General features: G+C 39.1%; 1 protein-coding gene across 32 annotated transcripts in view; it reads right to left on the bottom strand.

Moving 5' to 3' along the window:
* Positions 1 to 23,594, bottom strand: part of NRXN3 (neurexin 3) — a 1,680,301-nt gene that overhangs the window by 134,661 nt on the left and 1,522,046 nt on the right. For all 32 annotated transcript variants that reach the window (XM_064375089.1, XM_064375093.1, XM_012476808.3 and 29 more), the window contains one exon: positions 22,600 to 22,907. In XM_064375089.1, the coding sequence (XP_064231159.1) occupies positions 22,600 to 22,907 (308 nt within the window). The remainder of the gene's footprint in view (positions 1 to 22,599; positions 22,908 to 23,594) is intronic.

Below are 23,594 nucleotides of genomic sequence, written 5' to 3'. Positions count from 1 at the left end.
GCCAGGAGAGGTGTTGCTGAGGTGCCATGGGCTCTGCCCAGCTGCTGTGTGAATTTCCTTGAGATTTTGTTTATAGAGGTATAGTGAGAACTGCCTCGGTAATGGCGGTCTGCCTTAGTAATGGTGGATTGCCTCAGTAATGGCGGACGCCCTTCCCCTACAGAGCTGGGCCATTCCCGGGTCCAGCTGTGCTTGCTGCAAAACTCTCAATTCAGAGCATTTCAGATTGCTGGTCTTTGTGAGGGTGGGACTTGCTCAGTCAGATCACCTGGCTCCCTGTTTCAGCCCCCTTTTTTTCAGTTGAATGGGCAGTTCTGTCTCCCTGGCATTCCAGGTGCCAGTTGAAACAGCTGCCCAGATTTGTGTGAGTTTTTGTGTGGAGACCCACTGTGCCAGCTAAAGCAGCCGTGATGGAAACTCGTGGCACTTTTCATCCCAGGAATCTCCTGGTCTGGGGGCAGTAATAACTTGTTTGGAAATGTGGTGATCACTCACCCTCTGCATTGTTCTCTCTGGGAACTGCACTCCAGAGATGTTCCTATGCGGCCATCTTGGAACTGATAATTTCTTATATTGTAGGTTACACTCCACATATCCTTTAACCTACCCATCCATCCATCCACTATTTATTGTTCTTTGATTCAAACAATATGCTGAATGCCTACTAAATGTTGGACACTAATTTAAGTATCTGCCCAAATGAATCCTAACATCTATTAGGAGAGGCAGATGCAAAAAGACACTTATAACACAGTAGAATTAATAGCAGGATAACGTTAAGCTCCATTTACTGTGGACACATGAAAGAGGCACCTGGACCCCAGATACCTCAAGAGAGATAAAATCTGAGCGTGGTGTTTTAGAAAGAGTATGAAGCAAGGCAAAAGACAAAGAGTGGCAAAGAAGTGGCAAATTGAAGTGGAGAATGGATTCTCAGCAGAGGAACCAGCAAGTTTATATATTTGTACAAGGCACAAGAGGAAAAATTCAAGCAAGTGAATGTAGCTACAGCATTATGTGGGAGGGATAGGGTAATATGAGTTGGAACTAGAAAAACAGGCATGATGGTATGAAGAATGTCATCCTAACGATATTCGATTTTATCCTGAGGGCAATGGGATCCATTGGGGTTTTTAAGCTAGGGTTTGCTTACTCAGATATGCAGTGGAAAAAGTTATTCCTAAGTACATTGTAGAAACTTAAAGACAGGCAAAAATGGAAAATAGGAAATCACTGAAGACATTACTGAAGTCAGCAGGAACATAATGGCAGTGATGATGGAGAGGAGAGGGGTGTATTTAACAACTGTTAAATAGGTAAAAGAAGAGATCAAGACAACTCAGGTAAACTTCACATCAATCCTATAAAGTCGTTATTAATGTGTACCTTATGGATAAGGCTTAGTGAGGTTAAGTAACTTGCTGAATGTTACAGAACAATAAAATAGCAGAGATATCATAAAATCTGTAATGTCTAGCTTCACAGACCATTTTCTTCTCACTGAACTGAGCATGACTTGGCTCTCTGTGGAGTTCTTTTAATGTGCTAAATCCTAGGGATTACAAGTGAGTAAGATCTGCTTCCTGGCAACAAGTTGCTCAGAATTGAGTAAATTATTAGAGACTTCACACTACCACACCCTTCCTCTTGCTTTAATCCAAGCAGTAGGTTTTGGGATAGCTCTAAAATCTAATAATTCTTATAGTCAACAAAAGAAATCCAGATATGGAGTTTAAAATGTTTACGCTCTTGATTTAATCCCATTACCTAAGTAATCCCTTGCTCTGCTTATAGCCAGCCACTTTCAAATATCTATAGCCCACAATGTCATTTTCTCTGAGTTGTCACTTAGCCAACCTATACATATTTAGCTCTTTTAATCTTTTTTTCCAAAGTCATTCTTTCAATTCCCCTAATTATTCGAGTTGCTTCTGTCTGGCCTACCTCCAATTTGTCTACATCCTCAAAGAGCCTATGGAAGCAAAAGATACAGTACTCTTGTTAATAATTCTACTTATTCACCATGCCTTTTCACCATTTTCAAGCCCCTTTTTAATACTTGGGATTTTTTTTGCATGAAAATAACATTGTACCTCTTGAGAAGCCTGTGTACTCCAACAGTTGGTTTCTCCAAGGAGGCTCATATACCACCCACCTTTTCTATCCCAAAGCATAATGATATCGAAGGAGAAGGAATGGTAAGCAGGATTAACATACTACTGGCAGTAATGATCTGTTTCTGGAATTAGGTAGTAAGAATTTATTTTTTGTTATTCTTTTAAGGCTATAGGAAGAATAAAAATACAATATATCTTCAAGATGTTTCTAAATGGAATGCATTTATGACACTCTTATAGGGCTTATTTGCAGCTCTTTAAAAATAATTGAGTATCTAATTAGAGAGAGAGAGATCATATTGGTATAGAACATATATACAGATAAATACTGCTTTTTATAGCCTCCACTATCATAGATTCAGAAGCATGCAGAGCAAAACTTAGTATTTTAACACTTAGGTTTTCTCTGTCTACGTATATTTTTTCAGAATGGGGCTTCAAATATGCTCCCTACTTTAATCATTTATTTATTTTAATATTATTTAAAATATTCCCATTTTTACTATTTATTCATTTTAATATTATACCCTTACTTTCTAAAGACGAGAATCTCTTACGGCACACAAACACACACAAAGGAAACACCATTCTGAAGAATTGTCTATATCATGTTAGTTAAAATAGTCTGATAATTTTGAGAGTGGAATTGGTTTAATTGTCTTTATTTTTAGGAGACTTATCTGTGATCCATTCATACCTCCTTGAAGTATCTATCTCAGTGATAGGGAAGACTTGGAAATGGATAGAAACCCAGTTGGGGAGTCATTATAGACTTGAATAGCAGCACAGAATGGCTCTCTAGAGGTTCAGAACCTCTAGAGAGGTTTAATGGCAAGCCAACCACTGATTGGTGGGAAACATGACTAAGGTCCTTATATGGTAGTGGGTAAGTCTCATGAGATCAGATGGTTTTATAAATGGAAGCTCTGCTGCACATACTCTCTTGCCTGCTGCCATGTAAAATGTGTCTTGCTTCCCCTTTGCCTCCCACCGTGATTGTGAGGCCTCCGTAGCCATGTGGAACTGTGAGTCTATTAAACCTCTTTCCTTTATAAATTACCCAATCTTGGATATTTCTTTATTAGCAGTGTGAGAACAAACTAATACACTCCCCAAAGAGGTTATATTTCAACTTAGCCTTGAGGAATTATTACTTTTCCAGGTGGATAAAGTGGACAAAAGAGAAATAATAATAATAATGATTTTTATTGAAAGGTCGCTGTGTAACAGACAGTATTCTAAGCATTTGAAATTTATTTTCAACTCAAAAATCCTATGGAAATGATCGCAATATTATCTTCATTTTATAGATAAACAAGCATTCTCAAGTTGTATGTTGTATGTGCTTAAGTAGAAAGACCATGTCTGCAAGTATAACAAGGTATGACTAGAATGTTGGGTGCACGTGAAAAAATATTGGTAGATAAGAAAGGAAAGGAAGACAAGGGTGGGAATCTGCAGGGCCTCTTATGCATGATTTTCCTGAGGATTGGATCATGGGTGGAATTTACTTCACAGTGATTTTTTTCTATACTACATATATATTCCTTGTTAAGAGAGTAAAATCAGTGAGAGTATAAAATTCAGGATATGTGAGCATACAGGAAAGTGAAACAGTGTCCTCATCTGGGGACAGTAGGTGATAATGGAAGGCATAGAAATCAGGTTCATAGACGGTTGTTTTTTTGGTTTTGATTTGTTTTTGAAATGGGAAAGTCCTATAAATGTGTGTGTGTGTTTGTGTGTGTGTGTGTGGTCGGGGCTACTCCATCAGAAAGGCAGAGAAAAGGTGTTCTTTTGGAGTAAGCACAGAAGCGAAAGCCATGTGTGCTTTTTAGGATCTGGAGCTGTCACCCTTCTAAGGAAGAGATTGTCATTAACAGGTGCCCCTTGCCAGTTCAATTGCATCTTCAAAGCAGTAATCCCATCACCAAGAAAAGACCCCACTGGCATTCACTAAATGGTGACTCCTACCCAGGGGAAAGAATTCATCTCTCCACACCCAGGAGAATCCGCTAAACAAGAAAAAGAGCCCTGTCTTCTGAATGATCTCAAAATAGCATTTAAATGCAAGAGAAAATGGAATACTCCCTGCCATTAAGGAATGAAGAACTTATTTGGGCAAAGAACTGAAATAAGCTAAGTTCGGAGGCAAAGACTATAAAAACTACTATTCATCAGGTTTGGGTGGAGATGCCCATTATTACTACTAATAATTACAACAATTATAATAAATGAATTTAATCCTAAAGCAGGAGGCATAATTGCCAGCATAGGCATGAAAGTCTTGTAATCGCCCAAGCCTCAGCTGTGCCAGGGCAGTGAGATTGGGAAGAACTCAGGAAAAGAATTACTACTAAAAAGAAATTGACATCTATGAATTGAATTGGGCACAGTATCTCCAGCTTCTGGTTCAGGGTTTTTATTACAAAATTAAATAGAGAGACTAATTAGACTGCAGGAAAACTTCCTCTGAACTCCATAGTTTCCACCAAGCAGAAAGAAAGACCACAGTAAGGCATGAGAAAAATAGAAGAATCAAATCTTCAGATTGCCGATTTCCGGTTGCTAGTGTTCAATGAAAGACATAAGCAAGTGATACACTGGATGGCTATCAAGTCCAGAAACCTAGACAAATGTACATGCTAAATGGTTTCTTGATATTACAATACATGATACGTTCCATCACGTTACTGATACGACATCCTTAACCATTATGTACTCTTATTTTCTTGATAGCACTTATCTCTGCATACTATATTCTCTTGCTAATTTATTTATCAGTCTCTGTGTGTGATCCCTCTTTAGCAAGCATAGCTCAATGTACCGGGCAAAATTGAGATGAGTGTGATATATTAACACATACCATGGATCCTTGCAAATGGGTCTGTGAGGCACTGCCTTAAATGATTTGTTTCTCCAATTTTCACTGAGGGGATCCGCACCTTTGGCATAGCATGGAGGCAGGGTTCAGATTGGGAGAGCAGGCAGCCCGTTCCCCAGAACCATGCCATCCAGTCCAGCTTTGGAAACTCATCTATCCAGTTCCACACCCCTTTGTCATGAGTCACAATAATGGAAGGGTCACTCTTTGAATGACCTTTCTTTAGCCCATAAGTGGGGACCTTAACAGGTCACTTTACATGGTTGAATCTGATGTATTTCCAGATGTTCACATCAATGTGTAGTCCAAAGCCAGAGGAATACGACGCAGTATGATCCCCAGTATCATCCTGGGCCTCGGCATAGGCTGTTTCCTTTGGTGGGAACGCTGGCCCTCGTCCTCTTTTGCTGATCTAATATCATCCTGCACAGGACAGTTTCTATACTGCTTCTGCAAGAAAGCTTCCCCAGATGACAACACTATCTCAGGTCCTTTTCTACTTTCTTAGAAGCCTGTCCTCCTTTATCACACTTGGTCATGATTGTGATTAACTAATTATGTGTACAATTGGTTTGTTCACACCATCTTCCCATGATACAGCACCATGAAGACAGGCATCCTACATTTGCCTTATCTCTTGAGCTCCATCCAGATCTGTCCACACAGCAGGCAGTAGCCATTAAGTATTTATTGACTAAATAATCTTCCCCTTTCAATTCCCTGCCACCACCTTGAATTCCCATTAGGTAGTGGATTAAATGGCTACAAAGACCTCTGGCTTTTCAAATGCCACCTCTGCCTTGCAAGCAAAACCCAAAACATAGGTTTGCCAGCATCTCCATAGTTTTTTGAAGGAAAAATACTTCCAATCACCACCTGGGTCTGTCTCTCCTCAGGGAGTTTTTGAGGACAGTCTGGGAGAGCTGGCCTTGTTTAATTGTCAAATCATTCCCTCGGCCTCATTTACTGGGCTCTTTAGGATACAACATGATTTAAGAGCACCAGACATGACATAGCCATCTCTGATATTCTTTAACACAATTGCCTTTCTTAGTGCATTGCAAAGGAAAGTGTCTCTTGAATTTAAAAAGGATGCTGAGATAAGGAAAATGTTTACAACAGAGGAAAGAGGCAAACTCGCTTACAAATATGTCTAATCAGGGGAGGAGGAAAACAAGAGAATGTGGCTCACTCAAGGTGAAGGAGAGAGAGAAAGAGAAACACAAAATCACACTGTAATTTCCTTTTTATCAGTGACATGATTGGCATTGTTTTATGTGATTTCTGTTTCCCTCTGATTATAAGCATGCCCATTGCTGAATGCAATATAAAATGGGTAGTCTAGACTGTCACCTCAAACCTCCTAATTAAAAAAACAAGAATCTCCCTGTAGTTATTTGAGTCAAAAAAATTTATTCATGTTTTCTATATGGCGGTATGGTGCTTTTAGTATGATGCTGGAAGTGAATTTTGCTATTTATCTTCTTTCTTCGTCAAATATTTTGATTTACTTCAAAGCCTCTAGCTTTGTTTTTTGGTTAGAAATAGCCCTGGGAACATCTTCATCAAATTCCTTCTGCACTTTTCTATTCATGATTCTCCCACACTGGTTTCCACTTACCTCCCCACCAATAGAAGTAAAATGTGGCTCATACCTAGTGTAATTACTTAATCAAATTCTATTTTCAGTGTGTGTATATATAATTCTTAACAGAATTGTGTATTGATAGCAAATTCTTATATATGTATATCCATCCAACATTAATTCAGCATTTTTTTTTGTGGAGCCCCATCTGTGTTCTTACAATATATTAATTCTTCTGAGGGGAAAGAAATATGTGGGGGTAATTTTTTTTCTACAGCTTCTACCAACTAGCACATGTGAGGTAAAGTAAATAAATACATTATGGTGATAAAGCTGGGAGCCAAATGGAAAGACTTTATCATCAAACAGTGTAGGATGGAACCCAGTGACATGCAAAAATATTGATTGACATTTTGTAGCATAAAAATTCCAGAGTGACAATTCTAATTCTTGCTTCTCTTAAAAATATAAGCATTTGGTATGAAGCAGAGGAGGGAGTCTGTGCTCATTTATGGATACAAAAAATTCAAGGAGTTTATATATATTATTTAATTCTCATTCTTTCTGAGGTGGCTAATAAATGAGCATTGCTGGTGAAACGGAAAAAAAAATTTAAGGATTCTTAAGGGAATACAAAAAAGTTGAACATTTTGCCTTGAGTTACAGAGGGAATTGGGGGTATAATAATTCTTATTGGAATTGTGTATTGATAGCTAGTTAATAAAAATATATATATATATTTATATATCATATCTCTACATCATGTTGGTTACCCTCAAAACTTTATGCTTTTTCTGTAATTATGGCTATTCATCGTGTGTCTGTGTGTGTGTGTGTGTGTGTGTGTGTTATATAATGTGTGTGTTATATAGTTCAGCTAATAGTTTAGCTGATCAAATCATACCAAAGTTAGGATGCCAAAACAGGGCAGCTAATTGGCAAATAACCACAACTATACAAAAGGAAGAACCATAGAAGTATGGAGGGCAAAAGCATGTGGTTCCAGAGACCTGAGTTGTGTTAATTTGAGGGCCATTGATAAGGAGATTTCAGAGAGACAGAGAGAGGGGGAAAAAAAGCAAAAATAGGTGCATTCTAGGAATTAGACACCAAACTGTGATGTCAACAGCTGCAACATTGGATACCCAAAGACATTGGACAGATGCTTTCAAATTTATTAGTAAAGATTATTTCCAACCTACAAGTCCTTCCCATGCAAACTATCATCAAGGGTGAGGATGGAATTAAGTATTCTCAGATGAGAAATGTCTCAGTGATTTACTTTTTAGCTATCCTTTCTCAGGAGGCTACAGGACAATGTGCACCTTCAAAATGAGGAAATAAAGAGAGCTGAAACTACAGATTTAAAATAGGAGCAAGGCCCAGGAATTTTCCAGCATGAGGAGCAAGGAAGATCCAGGATGATAGCTGTGAGGCAGGCTCAGCCAGCGCCCAACCCAGACTAGAGCAGGAGGTCAGATGACTCCAGAAGGGAGACTTCCAAAAAAGAAAAAGAACTAATGGACTCCTGTGTGTTTATCTTGTGAGGACTTTTGTAGCTGTTAGCTATAGCACTGATGGGTGGTTAGAAAAATAAGCTAATTGAGAGGCCAAGGCGGGTGGATCACGAGGTCAAGAGATCGAGACCATCCTGGTCAACATGGTGAAACCCCATCTCTACTAAAAATACAAAAAATTAGCTGGGCATGGTGGCGCGTGCCTGTAATCCCACCTACTCAGGAAGGTGAGGCAGGAGAATTGCCTGAAACCAGGAGGTGGAGGTTGCGGTGAGCCGAGATTGCACCATTGCACCCCAGCCTGGGTAACAAGAGCAAAACTCCGTCTCAAAAAAAAAGAAAAATAAGCTAATAAGATAACAAGGGTATTCATTAACAAAGAGTTACAGGAAAATAGAAATAGTCATAACAGTAGAATGTTTTGTCAGGCAAAGGAATACAGTCTGTTGTTTTTCCCTGCTGTATCCTCAGTCTCTTGAACAGTGTCTGGTACATTATAGGCAGCTGGAGAATAGTTGTGGAACAAGTCAGTTCATGCATGATCTTAAACTCTGAACATTTATCTAATTGAAATGTAATAGAATTGTACTGGGAAACTGGAAGGTAAAAAAGTGTGTGTGGGTCATAGCGCAGGGAGAGCATGAGTAAAGTCAACCTTTACTTCTAGAGTCAGAAGTCATTAGTTAATACATGAAACTGAAAAAGTCAAGAAATAGAAATACAAGCATATTGCTAGAAATATGAAGGGAAATGTCAGAAAAGGATTACAGGTATAGAGCAGGACTTTAGGGCAAGGCAAAAAAGATACTATTTTTCTTTTGTTATTGTTGTTTTCTTATTTTCTTTTAAGTCTCATAATGCTATGTTCAGCTGGATTTTCAGAAAACAAAATCTAAGGGCCAGTATCGTGTTTGATAAGTTTGGGGAGAGTGACATCAGAGTCTGGGCAGAAGTGGGAGGTGAACATCCATGCAATAGAGAGGTCAGCTGGCCTTAGGAAACTCTCTAGCTGAAAGTCCCTTCCCAGTTATCCATTCCTGAGACAAAGGGCTGAGTCTTGATATATTACCCCAGCTCCATCATCCATCACTAATTGGATATGGGCTACCCCTCAGGAAGGGAATTGACCTTGGACAAGGTAGCTTGGTTAGTCAAAGGCAGTTCCTGGTGAAAGATTTAGCTAATAGCCATCAGCAAACACTCTAGCAGCTAAAGTGGTGCCTTTGCCCTGAAGGGGATGTCTACGCACAATTCAAGGTTTTAAATTATGTAGCTGTTTTCTTTAGCTCAAGTGCAGTGGCTCACACCTGTAATCCCAGCACTCTAATGCAGGAGGATCACTTGAGCCCATGAGTTTGAGACCAGCCTGGGCAATAAAGTAAGACCTCATCTCTATAAAAAAATAAGAAAAAAAAATATTACGTATATATAAACTATGTGAATATATTTAGATAAAAATTAAATTAAAATGTGAAATTAATTTACTTACTGTTTATAAAGTGGTTGAGCAATTTGCCCCTGTACATACAGCTTTGAGCAATGAAACCAGTACTTGAAACCAGAATGCCCCATCTCTAAAGTTCACCTGGTTGTGTGGAGGTCAATCTCAGATACTTCCAATATCAACATTCCGTAAAACTGTAATCTCAAACCAACGCAAGAAAATATCTGCCATAAACTTTGCAAATTTAGTCTCTAGGACCAAAATGTGTTTCAATCACTTTATTGTAACTTGCTTTATAGTTTCCATCCTTTTTAGTCAAAACATACATTGTTTACATTTGAAAATTGGTCTTTTTTTGAATTGAAATGAAAGACGCTATTCTTGGATTTGACCTCTGTAAATACAGATGGCTGCTGCCTTTGCAACTGTACTAGCCAATCAGCTTGCGAAAGATTTTTAAACAACTAGGCTACGAGGGAGTCTGCCTGCAGTCTGAAAATATTTAAGAAGAGTACCAGACCATGTGTTCCTTTAAAGTAGACAAATGTCTTTCATTCTTTATTTCTCCAAAGTCTTGCACTTATGAGACGCTCAATGTTTGTGGAATAGAAAAGAGGGTTTTTGTCTGTTTGTTTACAGATGTTGTTCAACTGCCCAGGACAGTACCTAACCCACATGAGGCACTCAAATAACTCAAATATCTGTTAATCAAAATCAAAATTAAACAACTAAAATTGAAGTTACATGGGGGCACCTCAGCTACAAATCTCATGTCCTCATAAACTCGACTTTGGAAGTACAGCATTTTTTAAATCAGATCATAGTACTCCTTGTCTAGGCTAATGAATTTGCCATTTTATCAGTAGACACATGTGTTGTAATAACACTATTATTGTGATCCCATTGTCCCAACTGGGACCACTGCTGTGCAGTTCTCCTAAACGACAGACGCAGAAATCTTTAGCTGTCACCCTTTCTTTGAATGAGAAACAGGAGAGAATCATTTCAGACACTGTGGTTTAGACAATACATAAATAGATTTTTAGTTTTATTTTTTTAAGGAGCCCTTTGAAAGGTTGAAATCAACCAGGATATGGAGTTAATTATATTCAGGGCATTACGGAGCAATGAAAGTATTCTGTCCTGTCTTTTGCATAAGTGGTCAGGGATAAAATTTGCATAAGTTATATCATATTGATTCTAGCAGAGAGAGACTCAATGAAGACAAAAGAACACATGCAAAAATAAATGCCTAGGGAAAAAAATCAGAAGCCACAGATGGAGGCATCTATTATTTTTGACTTTAAATGGGAACCAACAGCAATAATAAAACAAACCCCCAAATAAAGGACAAGAATCATAACAAAAACCCCAACCAGGTCAATTCTCTTTCATAAAAACTGTCTATTTCTCTCTTTGTCCTTGCTCATTTCTCCCTCATAAAATCTACTTTCAAATGTCATCCCCTCCCCCTTGCCAATAGATCAAGCATTCTCTAACACGATAGATAGGGTAGTAAGGAACTAATAATGATAATAATAATAATGAGAAATGGCCTCAGAGATATATTTCATGTGTCTTCCTCTCTCCTTGTCTGTCTTCAGTGGAATAGCTTCCCAGCCAGTGGGGCATTAATCATTAGAACAGCAGCCCCGAGATAAAGGCCGGGTGAAATTTCATTGTGCATTATAGGATGAGTTGTGGGTGCATGAATATGCGTCTCTCTCAGTATGTGGGAGAAGAAAGTGGAGAGGCAGAGCAGAAAAATCTGTCATTTTATACATTTATACTGCTTAAGATGGTCAGGACTGGTTCTCCATTGTTACTGTGGATTAAAATCATTCACGTCCTTCGGCTTCCATTGGAGGTCACCTCTCAGAAAGGGGGATAAATATTATGACAAGTTAAATTCTACGTACTTCTTTTTCCATCTGCCTTGGAGGTATGCAGTATAGTAAGGGACACAAAGAAGGGGCATCCGAATCCCGGAGCGGCACTGTCTGATGGGATTCATTTTTCTTTTCTAATCCTTAGTGGAGTAGCCACCCTTTCACTGACATAATACTTTAGGGTAACAAGATTTCCTGTCTTGAAGAGAACTGAGCTAAGTTTGGGGAGACCATTTGGAAAAGATAGGTAAACGGATGCTACGACTACTCAGCAGCTACGCCTACTCAGCAAGGAACTGTAAATATTTCCTAGAGCCTTGCTCCATGCTCTATAGTGAGGTACACATATGTGCAGCATAAGATCATCTGGGAGCTTGTTAGAAGTGCATGATCTGAGATGCCACCCCAGACATGAATTAAAATCTGCTTAATAAGATTACCTAGGTGATCTGTATATATACATTAAAGTTTAAGAAGCACTGTTCTCCACAGTACAAGCAAACACATGAGCACCCTCTCTCTCTCCCTATGTCTCTCCGTCTCTCTCACACACACCCATTAATGAGATGCGGTGAGAGATACAAGAGGTTGCATTATACACACAAGTCAATCAAATTCCCATCAAGTAATTCTCTCAGTGACTGCTAGCCACCACAGACGTGGTGTGCATTTATTTCCCCCAATCATTTTATTTCTCCAATCATTTTATCCATGAATGATGAGAAAACCAAGGAGAACCTTACATTCACCATTTAGCTAACAGAACAATCTCTCTAGACAACTCAAGGCATTAATTAGAAGGTTTCAAAAGGCAAGGCTGTCATAACAGCTTCAGTGTGATTCTAATTTTTACAATCACTCAAACATGCACCAGAAAGCTATGAAAGCACATCCCACCCTTCCCACAGCCTTGTCATAGACAGAATGGAAATATCCGCTTTGACGCCTGGCAAGTGATGATTGCTGCTTGAAGTCATTTTCCTATTATATATAAATAGAAAGAACATCATATATTTTCAGAAAAAAAAATTCTTGAACCTCAGTTTAAACTGAAACCACCCATTTTTTTTTTTTTTTTTGGATGACTCAAGAGACATTTATCAAGTACAGTCATTCCTCAGCATCTGTGGGGGATTGCTTGGTTACAGAACCTCCCGTGGATGCCAAAATCCTCAAGTCCTCAATATGAAATGCCACAGTATTTGCATGTAACCTAGACACATCCTCCTGTGCATTTAAAATCATTTCTAGGTTACTTATAATGCCTAATACAATGTAAATGCTAGGTAAATAGTTGTTATACTGTATTGTTTAGGGAATAATAAGAAAAAAGTCTGTACGTGTTCAGTACAGACAAAAATTTTTAAAAACATTTGTGATCCACAGTTGGTTGAATGCAGATGCAAACCCACCTACCCACCTATGGAGAGGGCCAGCTATAATTTATCTTTCACATAGACGTATAAGCCATATAAATCCATGAAATGGGTGCATAATTCTTACAGCAATAATTAAAGAGGATCGCTGCTGTCTTCCTCTCATCTTCTCCATTTTTCCTTTCTTTTACTTCTAATTGATTTATCCATACAGTCAACCGTCCCTGTGTGTGTGCAAGACACTATGTTACATACTGTTAAAATAAAACCTCTTTTATGAGGAAAGAGCATAGGCCCAAGGAAGCTAATTGCCATATCAAACTAATTAGCAACCGAATAACAAAGAAAATTTAGTTGCATTCCTGGTTTATCAGCTGAGACCTAGATTGTAATCCCATTTAAAACAATCACAGTAATAAAAGTCTTTGATCGAGCCCCACCCATTTAAGCCCTTTACTTTTATACTATCTTAGCCTACTCTTGAAGTTGGAAATAATCCCCATATTTCAGATAATAAAAAACGTAGCTCCAGAAAGTACCCTAGCCAAAATTCTACAGCTAGAAATGAAGGTCTGCCCAGAGTAATGGTTTTAAGCACTTCTCCAGTCATGAGCTAAGTCACCTGATGCCTGCTTCCTCATAACTGCCATTGCCTACTTTGTAAATTAATATTATTGGCCCCCACTGCCTCTTGAATCTGATAATAAGCATTTGCTTTACTTTGATTTATTTGACACATTTATTTTTCTTCAACTGATATTTTTGGGCCCTGCTTTGTGGCAGGCACCATTCTAGGCTCTAAATGTCCAATGGTGAGCAACACAGATATTGCTCCTTCCCTCAGTCATCAATGTTCTTTCAAATTATCATTAAAAAATGGTTAAATATGGGACCAGTCAAATTATAGGTTTGCAGACATGAATAAATGATGCTCACACAATATATTCGGCCATCAGACCAAAAAACAACAACAAAAAAGCAGTTACTGGAAACCCGTAGGAGCCTCCTATCAATCTACCCAACACATAGAAAAAAAGTGGAAAAAAAAAAGCCTCAAGTTAACTTTCCATCCTTACCAATGGAAAGAAGCAATGAGATATTAATTTTTATTTGCATATATTTGAAGGAGAATTAATTAAGTTATTTGAAAAGGAAGAAGAAGTTGGAAAGGGAAAATTGGGTGATAGTACATTTCCAAAAGTGATTTGAAAACTATATATGCTAGAATTAGCCCGTACTTCTGGCTAGGTAACAAGACCAGAAGCCAACGAAAATAATCTGACATACCAGAGACAAGGAGGTATCTCTGGGACTTCTTATTCCTAAAGCAAAGATCTAAGAGCAGCAAAACGAGTGATGCCCATTCTCACTGGTGAACCTCAGGAGGGAGTGGGCCCTGGGAAGTAGTGGGGATGCTTGGATTCAGTCTGTAAATATTGTGTGGCCTGGGGACTCCCTGAGAAGGTACTGGTGGGTGGTTGACTATTTATTTGAACCTTTCAACCAACACTGACTAGTACTCTGTGCTCACTACTGTTCTATGCACTATGCTGTTACCGTGCCTAAAACAAAGATCTTGCCATCCTAGAACTCCCATTCTAGTAAATAGAAACAATAAACAAATAAATATGAGCTGTGATGTCAGGTAGTGATAAGTGCTATGAGAGGTAACAAAATAGCAATAGGTGATAGAGTGTTGTATCTTACAGATGGTCAAGGAGGTCCTTTTTGGAAGGTGCAATATAAGCGGAAACCTGGGTGAAGTGAGGGGGTGAGTCCTGTGAATCGCAGGCAGAGGAAATGGCAAGTGACAACGCACAGGCATGCTTGGCACATTCAGGCAGAGCTGGGAAGATTGAATGAGGCACTCACTGAAAGTGTAAGATTTAAGGCAGGTTTGCTAAGACTTTTGTTTTCAAGATCAGTCATATTTTACTGAAATATTTTTAAATCAACATTAATGCAGGAGAAAAATATGCAAAACTAAAATGTCAAATATCAATTTTAAGATGAAAATCTAAGCCTGCAATTGCATAATCCTGACTCACTGGTTTCACTCTTCTCCTGGCTCTGTGTTCAAGAAGGATTGAGGAGACCTGTGTGATTGGAGCACCGTGGCGGAAAATGTGGTCAGAGCAATAGGAAGGAGGAGAACCATATGCCACACAGCAAGGATTCTGGCTTTAGATTTGGCTAAATCGTCTGTTAGGTAATCAGAAAAACCACCCTGAGGTTTAAAAACACTCAGCAACCTCTACCCATAGGTAGCCAACAACTAACCCCACTTCCCTCCCAGCTGCTCAGATGCATATAAATAAGAGCCAGTGCTTTATGAGTAGTTCTGGTAGAAATTCCATCCTGTAAATATTATGCCCTCATTCGAAGGGCATCGCTATGACTTCCCCTGGGAAGCTTTCAGACTTCCAGCCTGACCCTTCTGCCATCAGGATCCTTTCATTGACTAGACCTAGTTTGGGGAAGTGCCTGTTCCATCCACAAAATTAAGAATTAAAAGGAGGATGAAAAGAAACTACACTGCACTCTTTTCACTGGCCTATTTGTGCTGCCAACATGTAAGTCTTTAAGAGGTTGGTAAACCCATCAAGCTCCTTTTTCTGTTGTTGTTAGAACTACGCAATTCCAGAGAGTAAATTTCACTGGAGAATCTTGCCAGGCAACAAGTAAATTAGAGTGCAATTTCTTTCCCCCCAAATTATTCTCTAAAAGGGAGAAAGAAAGTACCTGTGTAAGGGTAAGGAGAAGACAGAAGATATTTCTTGGCTGGCAGCTAAAGTCTAATTAGACTGACAAATCTTCAGCGCCTTCTCCAGTTACGAGGCTTGGCAGGAAAAGGACAAACCCTGGAGGCTCACATTATGTAAGGCTGTTAATCAATATTAGTTGAGCCCTGATCCTAAAAATAAACTTCCCCTGGAGGCTCTGTTGTCTAGTGGTAAAAGTAAGGAGATGAAAACTGTGTAGATTCCTTGTCTCATTTCTCTCAAGCTGGTGGCAGTAGGGAAAGGTGGAAGAACCCAGAGGGGATAATTCGTTGGATAAGTATAACCACTTTTGATTCGGTGTGATCTACATCCTGCTATAGTGCAGTATTTTGGAATAAGGTAGGTCTATCTTGTACCCCAGTGCAAGGCAGTTTGATTATTCGAAGACCTGGAGAAAATCTGAGGTTCTAGCCTGGGTCTCGAAGTGCCATTGATAGCATCATGCCATAAATCTGTGTGTCATCGTAGAACCATATGTCGCTAATATTTGACGATTGTAATCTACAAAAATGATGGTTTCATATACTTCAACCTAATAGAATAGTCTATGTGTAATAACTGTTCAGCAAAGCCAATTCTCATTCCAGGATATGAGAGAGTATCCAGTAGCAATCCCTCCCAACTGATGAGCTTGGGGCTCTGATTCAATCTGGGGCCCTCAGAAGAGATCCTGACCCTTGTGAGCTTGTATGAGTATAAACAAAATTGTTCCTGGGCCTATCCGGCCCTACAGGAAGGCTAGGCTTGAGGGAGATGTGTGAGTTCTGGGAGAGTCTCTTAGGTTGAAGTGGTTTCCTCATGTGAAAATTTTTAGTGAAAACTTATGGGGTGCTTTTCACACATCGTTGTACTTACTGTTTACAAGGAGCCTATGGGAAAGGTACTGTGAGGTCACTTTTATGGATAGTGAAACTGAGGCTTAGAGAGGCTAATCACCTGACCAGAGATATACAGTAACAGGATTTAGCTATCCCCACCCAAATCTCATCTCGAATTGTAGAGGGAGGGACCTGATAGGAGGGGATTGGATGATGTGGGCAGTTTCCTCATCCCCTTCTCTCCTGCCACCATGATTGTAAGTTTCCTGAGGCCTCTCCAGCCATACAGAGCTGCGAGTCAATTAACCCTCTTTTCTTTATAAATTACTCAGTCTCGGGTAGTTCTTTATAGCAGTGTGAGAACAGATTAACATATACGGCTAAGTAACTGGAAAAACCTGGAGTCCAGCTTAGAAATTCTGACAAAAAAGCCCACGTTCTTCAACACACTGAGACTCTCCCCAGAACTGACATTGCGCAGGATAAACATTTTAATCCAAAGTGTTTTCTTTGTTTCATAATCATCAGTATCAAGGCTGAAGCATGCTTCTTCCTGTCTCCAGTCCAACACTGAAAAGCTAAAAGTACTTTCCCTGTAAGGATTTTTACAAAGCATGAGAAACTGTGGCTTCCTTCTGGAATTTTTGAAAGTGGTTTATATTCAATCACCAAGTTTGTGAAGCTTGAGCTGACAATGAAATCTCACAAACCTCTTAAGTCTTTTTTAATTTCGACTATTTATAAGGATAGTTGCAATCCAGGCTGATCATTGTGATTTTCTGGCAATTTTCAGACAGCCGTGGCCCATGTCAAGGTGACTTTGCCAATGCCCGGCACAGAAAAAGTATGTCATGATCAGTATCCTACTAACAGTTTATAAATGATTCCAAATGGTGATTTGCACAGACCACTGAGTTTTTTTTTTTTCCTGCTGATAACTCAGGATAGAGGCTTGAGGTAAAAGAATACACTTAAGTTGGTAAAAGACTCTTATTTTCTCACTTTATCCTTCTATTGTGAAGGAAGACCAAGGAATCTGAATGTAGACTGAGTTGAACTTTTCTATTTTAGAAGCTGACCTATCAGCACCGTGATAGTTACCCACCAATATTGGAGTCAGCTGTAGAGGAAGAAGTGTTTGTGTAATTATTGGGGCATTCCTGGTAATAAGAGCCACAGGGGGAGCCCAATTTAGTTTACCCCTCTGGGCCCTCTCCAAACTGGGAAAGTTTCAGGCTAAGAAATTGATTCCGGACCCCTTGTTACTCACAAACTCCATCTTATGCATTCTCTGTTCTACTTGGACTTGGCTATCTCTCCAAGACATTATCATCTCTGCCTTTAACAACTTGGCTTCTGGTGACATTTGACCAACCAGGAATAAGTTCCTCTTACCACCTGTCCAATTGCACTCATTCAATTGCACAACAAGGCCTAGTAGAATGAGTCCATGGGATCCAGTGAAGCCACCCCATGGACCGCTTGCCATCTGCAACAAAAAGACCCATTCATGAGTCACTACCTAATGTGGATAGCTCATGTCAAACCCTCTTTCCCTATTTAGATGGTAAATTCCACGATGGTAAGGAACCTAGATTTCTCTTCTTTGTAGCCCTAAAGGATGTGTGGATAGACATAACAGAACATATTGTCAAAGACCCATAGAACTCTAGGTTGGTTTAAAATAAAAGAGAAATTTAAAGATGGGTAGTGAGGTATCAAAGAAGTCTGTTCCTGAGATCATAGAAATTTTGATTTGCCAGGACTAATTTCAGCCCCTAAAGTCTACTTGGACCCACCTTCTAATCTCCATTTCCCCCAAACTTCCTAGGCCCTACTCTAAACTATAGCCACTACTATCAGTAGACACAGCCCCGTTTTCTGAGGTAGATATTTGCGTGAGAGGACCTTGACTTAATACGCCAATTGTGGAAAATAAATAGAATTTAATAATAATGGTTAAAACACATGCAATCTTACTCTGAATGGTACACTTATTTTAGGCATTTTACTTATATCAACTCTGTTATCCTTATGACGATCATATAACAGCCACTAGAATTATACCACCCTCCCTACTTTATAACGTGGTAGATGGTTGGTTGCAAATTACTGCTACTCCTCCTCCTATTGAGAAGTGATTTATGTCTCTTCCTCTGAAACTGAGAAAGCTCTGTGACTGTTTAGACTAATAGCATATTGTACAAGTGACACTGCCAGTTTCCTAGCCCAGCCTATAAAAAACTGGCACCCTCTACTTGCTGCCCCTGGAAGGACTCTCTCTGGAAGCCCTGAGCCTCCATAAATAGAGCCCATCTACTCTGCCAGAGAAACCACAAGGAGAATCCCAGCTAATACATGGAGAGGGAAAAGGGCCCTGCTGAGTCCCATCTTTCCAGTTAACCCACCAAAGCACAAAGTATGTGAATAAAGCCAGATCCTCAGGCAAAGTCAGCTGCTGAGTGAACATAGTCAACTCTCTAGATGGGGGAGAAGAATTGCCTTGCTGAACTGTGCCCACATTTCTGTCTCACAGAATTTTGAGATCTAATGACATAATTGTTTTAAACCACCAACTTATGGTGGTTTGTTTCATAGAAATAGTTAACTAGAACTTACACGACTTGTCTGGGGTCATGTAAGCTAATATGACGATGAACAAAGTTTTACACCCAGCTACTCTAGCTGCAAGTACATGCATTGAATCACTATGCTGTAGCCTTATCACCGAAAACAAGTTTGGCCAAAGCACCCTGATCACGGTGGACAAAAACCTTTCCTCAAGCTATGCTACCTTCAGCTGTTAAATGACTTTAAAGTAAGGCAGTAAAGCCTGTCTTGTTTTCAGATGTATTCAGTAAATATTTGTTGAGTACCAATGAAGTACCAGACCTTTACTTGAGAATTGTCACTCACACACCTGCCTTCTCAATGCATATCTTAAATTTTAAAAAATTCAGTAGAGTACCTAGAGACATTCTCCTTAATACAGGATCAAGACCTGATGCTTGGGCACGATTGCTATGAGTAAATCAACATCATCCAGGTCATTCACAGATAGTTCTACACTCTTACCTGTAACAAAATGGAATCAGAAAGATCAAAGCAGCAATTACTTCTAAGAGGCTATAGCACTAGAGAGATACACCAACTCAAAAACTACTTGGCCACATTCACCCACAGTTAAGAGCAGCACTGAAAGCACTTTACAGTTTTTCTTTGATCTGAAATCAACATTAACGGAGGTCCAACAGGAAAGAACTCCTGAAAGGACGTTTTCTTCACTTATGCTTTAAGAACGAACTGGGGGATTTTCAGACAGGCAGGTTTTTATAGTGGTGGACTCACATGCTTATTTTCTTTCTCCTAGAGGGTCTCATTGTAGGAAATCTTTAACAATGGTATTTAAACAAAAGAGGACAGAACAGTGGTATCATTTGGAAAATGTTCTAGGTATAATTTCACAGATACATTTAAAAAAGTGAGTAATGGGCCTGGTGAATATGAAATCCAGTCTTCCTTACCTTTTTCCCCCCACTCACTTCTGAAGTGTCTTCTAGAGATCAGAACTTTATGAACCCTCTTCATCTAAGAGAAGTAAAATTGTGGGGTCACACAGGCGTATTAATGCTTCCAGGACAGACCTTCCTTACCTGCAGTCTCTAGAGTCTGGTTATTGTCTGAAATCTTGAACACAATCCAATAGTTGTTGGGTCCCCAGTCCTAACGTAGGTTTGATGTGATCAACAGAATGTGTTTGAGACCAGACTAGGCTTGAAGATGAGGCTTTCAAGTTTTTATGGGACACAGGGCAGAGTTCTGATGACTACTTGGCAAGAACAAAATAAATTCCCAAACCCTTGGCACAAAGTTATTTCCCCTAATTAGTCTTTGCAGAAAAATCCAAGACTTTTTAAATCCCTCATCCCAGTCTAATCAAGTCTAGTAGGCTATTGGTTTTCCTCCAAGAGGATGTTCTCACACATTCTTAAAACCAAAGAGTTTCAACAGGTTTATAACTCTTTTTTTTTTTTTTTTGAAATAGAGTCTCGCTCTGTCACCCAGGCTGGAGTGCAGTGGCACAATCTCGGCTGACTGCAACCTCTGCCTCCCAGGTTCAAGCGATTCTCCTACCTCAGCCTCCCAAATAGCTGGGACTACAGGACGTGCCACCATGCCTGGCTAATTTTTTGTATTGTTAGTAGAGATGGGGTTTCACCGTGTTAGCCTGGATGGTCTCGATCTCCTGATCTTGTGATTGGCCTGCCTCGGCCTCCCAATATAACTCATTTTTATAGATTTAGTAGAAGGAAAAGCATGTAGTTGAGTCCAATTTATTACTGGTTTTAAAGAAACACACACCAGAGAGAGGCTATTGAAGAAGGCATTCCCAGATATTCACCACCTCCAATCTGGTCGTAAATTCTACAATGTTTAGAGTTACAATCACCAGCAAGATTTTGTACCTTGTACCCTACTTTTCTCCCAGAGCTCTGACTTTCTTGGTTTGTGAAAAGAGTTTAGGAACTGCCCCAATTAGGTCCCATTTATGTACGTGCTACAGGAGGGAAAACCAAAAACCGATAATTGCTACAGCTTGGTTTCTGAATCCCTGAGTAACATTAAATCACCTCGAGGTCAGTGAAAATTTGGCCTTAAAAAGAACTACAGGACCAGCCATTCCTCTGTCAAAAACTCCATTTGCTTCTCTGCTTCCCACAGAGTTAGCAGAATATGTTCTGACAGAAGCAAAACAAGTCTGCCAAGACCTGTGCAGACAGAACTATCCTTTCACCAACAATAAACAGATCTACTCTTGAGCTAGAGAGAGTCATAATAGAAATACATATTGCCTTTTATCTTCTTTTCAGTGAGTACAGCAGGGTGTCAGGAGTTATTGCTTTAATATCAGTAGAGAAGAGCTATTCTTTTTCTTGTGAGCATGTGCATAGGTATGCATGTAAAAGCAAGTGTGACTATAAAGAGTGCTATGCAAACAAGGTTTTTAGAAGCCTTTGAAACCCATGAAATTGGCCTGATGACATTGTCAGCATATACAACTTCAAATTGTTACTATGGAGCCATGTAAAGAGCTGTCTGGATATTTCTGCTCAATGTAAAAAAAAAGGAAGACAACAGAAAATACACTTACCATTACCTAAGTCACATACATTTAATTCTGAAGAATGGAAATACATAGGGGGTTTAATTGATGATTGACTTTAAGTTTACAGTGTCCATTGGAGTCAAGGTAAGGGTGATGTCAAGGACTCAATCGAGTGCCTGGATAATGTCTTAAAACTAAGAAGCAAACGAGACAAGTGACAATCTACTGAATTTTCCATAAACACTAACTAGGCTAGGGGCAATTTTCTTACAAGCAATTGGAGTGTCTTATAGTATGCCAGAGCATTAAAGGCTAATCACTCAGTAAACCTCCTATTCCCTACTAACTAGATTTGTGAAATGCCAAGGGAGTCAGCAAAGTGTTAAGCTTAGTTTGGATATAATTACTTTCAAATGGAAAAAAAATTGCCGCAAAACCAAGGACTTCCTGTTTAGCCAAACTCAAACCTTCACATTTTCTACTGTCATTAGTATCTTGATCAAAGATAAAGAAAACAAAATGGGCAAAAATCTGACACATGATTAATCAGGACTTGATAAGAAACACAGAGACTGCATTTTACAAGGATTAGTTGAACTTCTAACTTTAACTGCCCTTGATTTAATGGTACCCATTGACCTCAATAATGAACGATTCATGTTATAGCAAAGCCATCTGGAGAATGTGAATGAAATTGAACTAGGATATAGCCTTTCCTATGATAACAAATTTTCCTTCCCCACCTTTCCCTTTCTGCAATTTGAAAGGAAAAGGTAATAAAATTAAAGGAAAGAGTATTTCATACCGAAAGTATATTCCATTGCTCATTTTGAATAACAGCTTTACCATTTCAGTGACAAATATGATAGGAATAACAACCCATGAGTACCACAGGCTTTTGTGACTTCTTTAGCAATGACCTCACCTTCCTCTTCTCCTGGCTCTTATTGCTATGAGTATCTGCAGGCATCCTTCTTACATAGTAATTCAAAGTCTTTAACTACATAAAACAATGACCATGATAACAATGTTTCAAAGACAAAAATGCAGAATCAATTAATACTTGGAAAAAGGCCTACCTGAATGCTGGCTGTAGAGCGATTCTTACGGGTTGTGGTAGTAGCCATTGTAGTAGTGGTTTCCATGACAGTGGTAGACATTTCTGGTGGCATGGAGGTCGTCTGTGTTGTTCCCAAAATCGATGGGACTTCTCCAACCAGCCGAACACTTCCATTAATTTTAATATTGGGGTTGTTCTCAGCCGCCATGTTCAGTACTTTCAAACCATCATAATAGAGCCCAGAGAGTTGGCCTTGGAAGAGGCGTCCTTTGTCCTTTCCACCAATGGCTATTTGCGCCTGAGTGTTGAAGATGGTTAACTGCCGGCCTAGTGGGTTGGGTGGAGGAAACATTATTATTCTCATACATTTTCCCTGTTTGCCTTACCTGGTCTGAATGGACCCGGTATCGTAACAGGCTTCCTTGAGCAATTTAAGGGGAGGAAAAGATGGACAACAAAAACTCAGTACTGACATTAGCAAGTAACATTTCATTGCGGTTATCTCTTCCTCTGCCTAGCTGAAAATCTTTGATAACTTGAACAATCAAGTCTCTATTTCTTTATAGTGAGGAGGAAGAAATCTTGCTTCAATGATAAGAGGGATTACAGTCTTCTTGGGTATATAATTGTGGATGACAGAAAGAAACACTCAAATCAGGTCATGACCAGAGTAAATTATAGATACCTACTGCATTAGTTTTTAAAGTTACAAAGTAAAATAATGAGAATGAAAAGAATTATATATGGCAAAAAAAAAAACCCTCAGTGAGGTGACTCAGAAAATGAAATTTATAAACTAAGTCTAATAATTAAATTAGCTGAAATTAAATTCCAGTTAAGAGACTTGGATTCATTGCATACTCATAAAAATGAACATTCTAGTCACTTCATAGTGCATAATATTCTATTTTCTGTTTAAAAAAATCATGAGAGATAAATTCCTGTCTCAATTTGTTTTTGAGAGGATGGATTATGGTCACAAAACTAAATTATTCCCTCAATATGAAATATAAG

The sequence above is a fragment of the Aotus nancymaae genome, unplaced genomic scaffold (assembly GCF_030222135.1).
Source record: "Aotus nancymaae isolate 86718 unplaced genomic scaffold, 86718_ANA_hifiasm-v0.15.2.pri h1tg000011l, whole genome shotgun sequence".
NCBI lineage: Eukaryota > Metazoa > Chordata > Mammalia > Primates > Aotidae > Aotus > Aotus nancymaae.
Note: the sequence above shows the minus strand (reverse complement) of the source record. Positions and strands in the feature narration are given on the sequence as shown.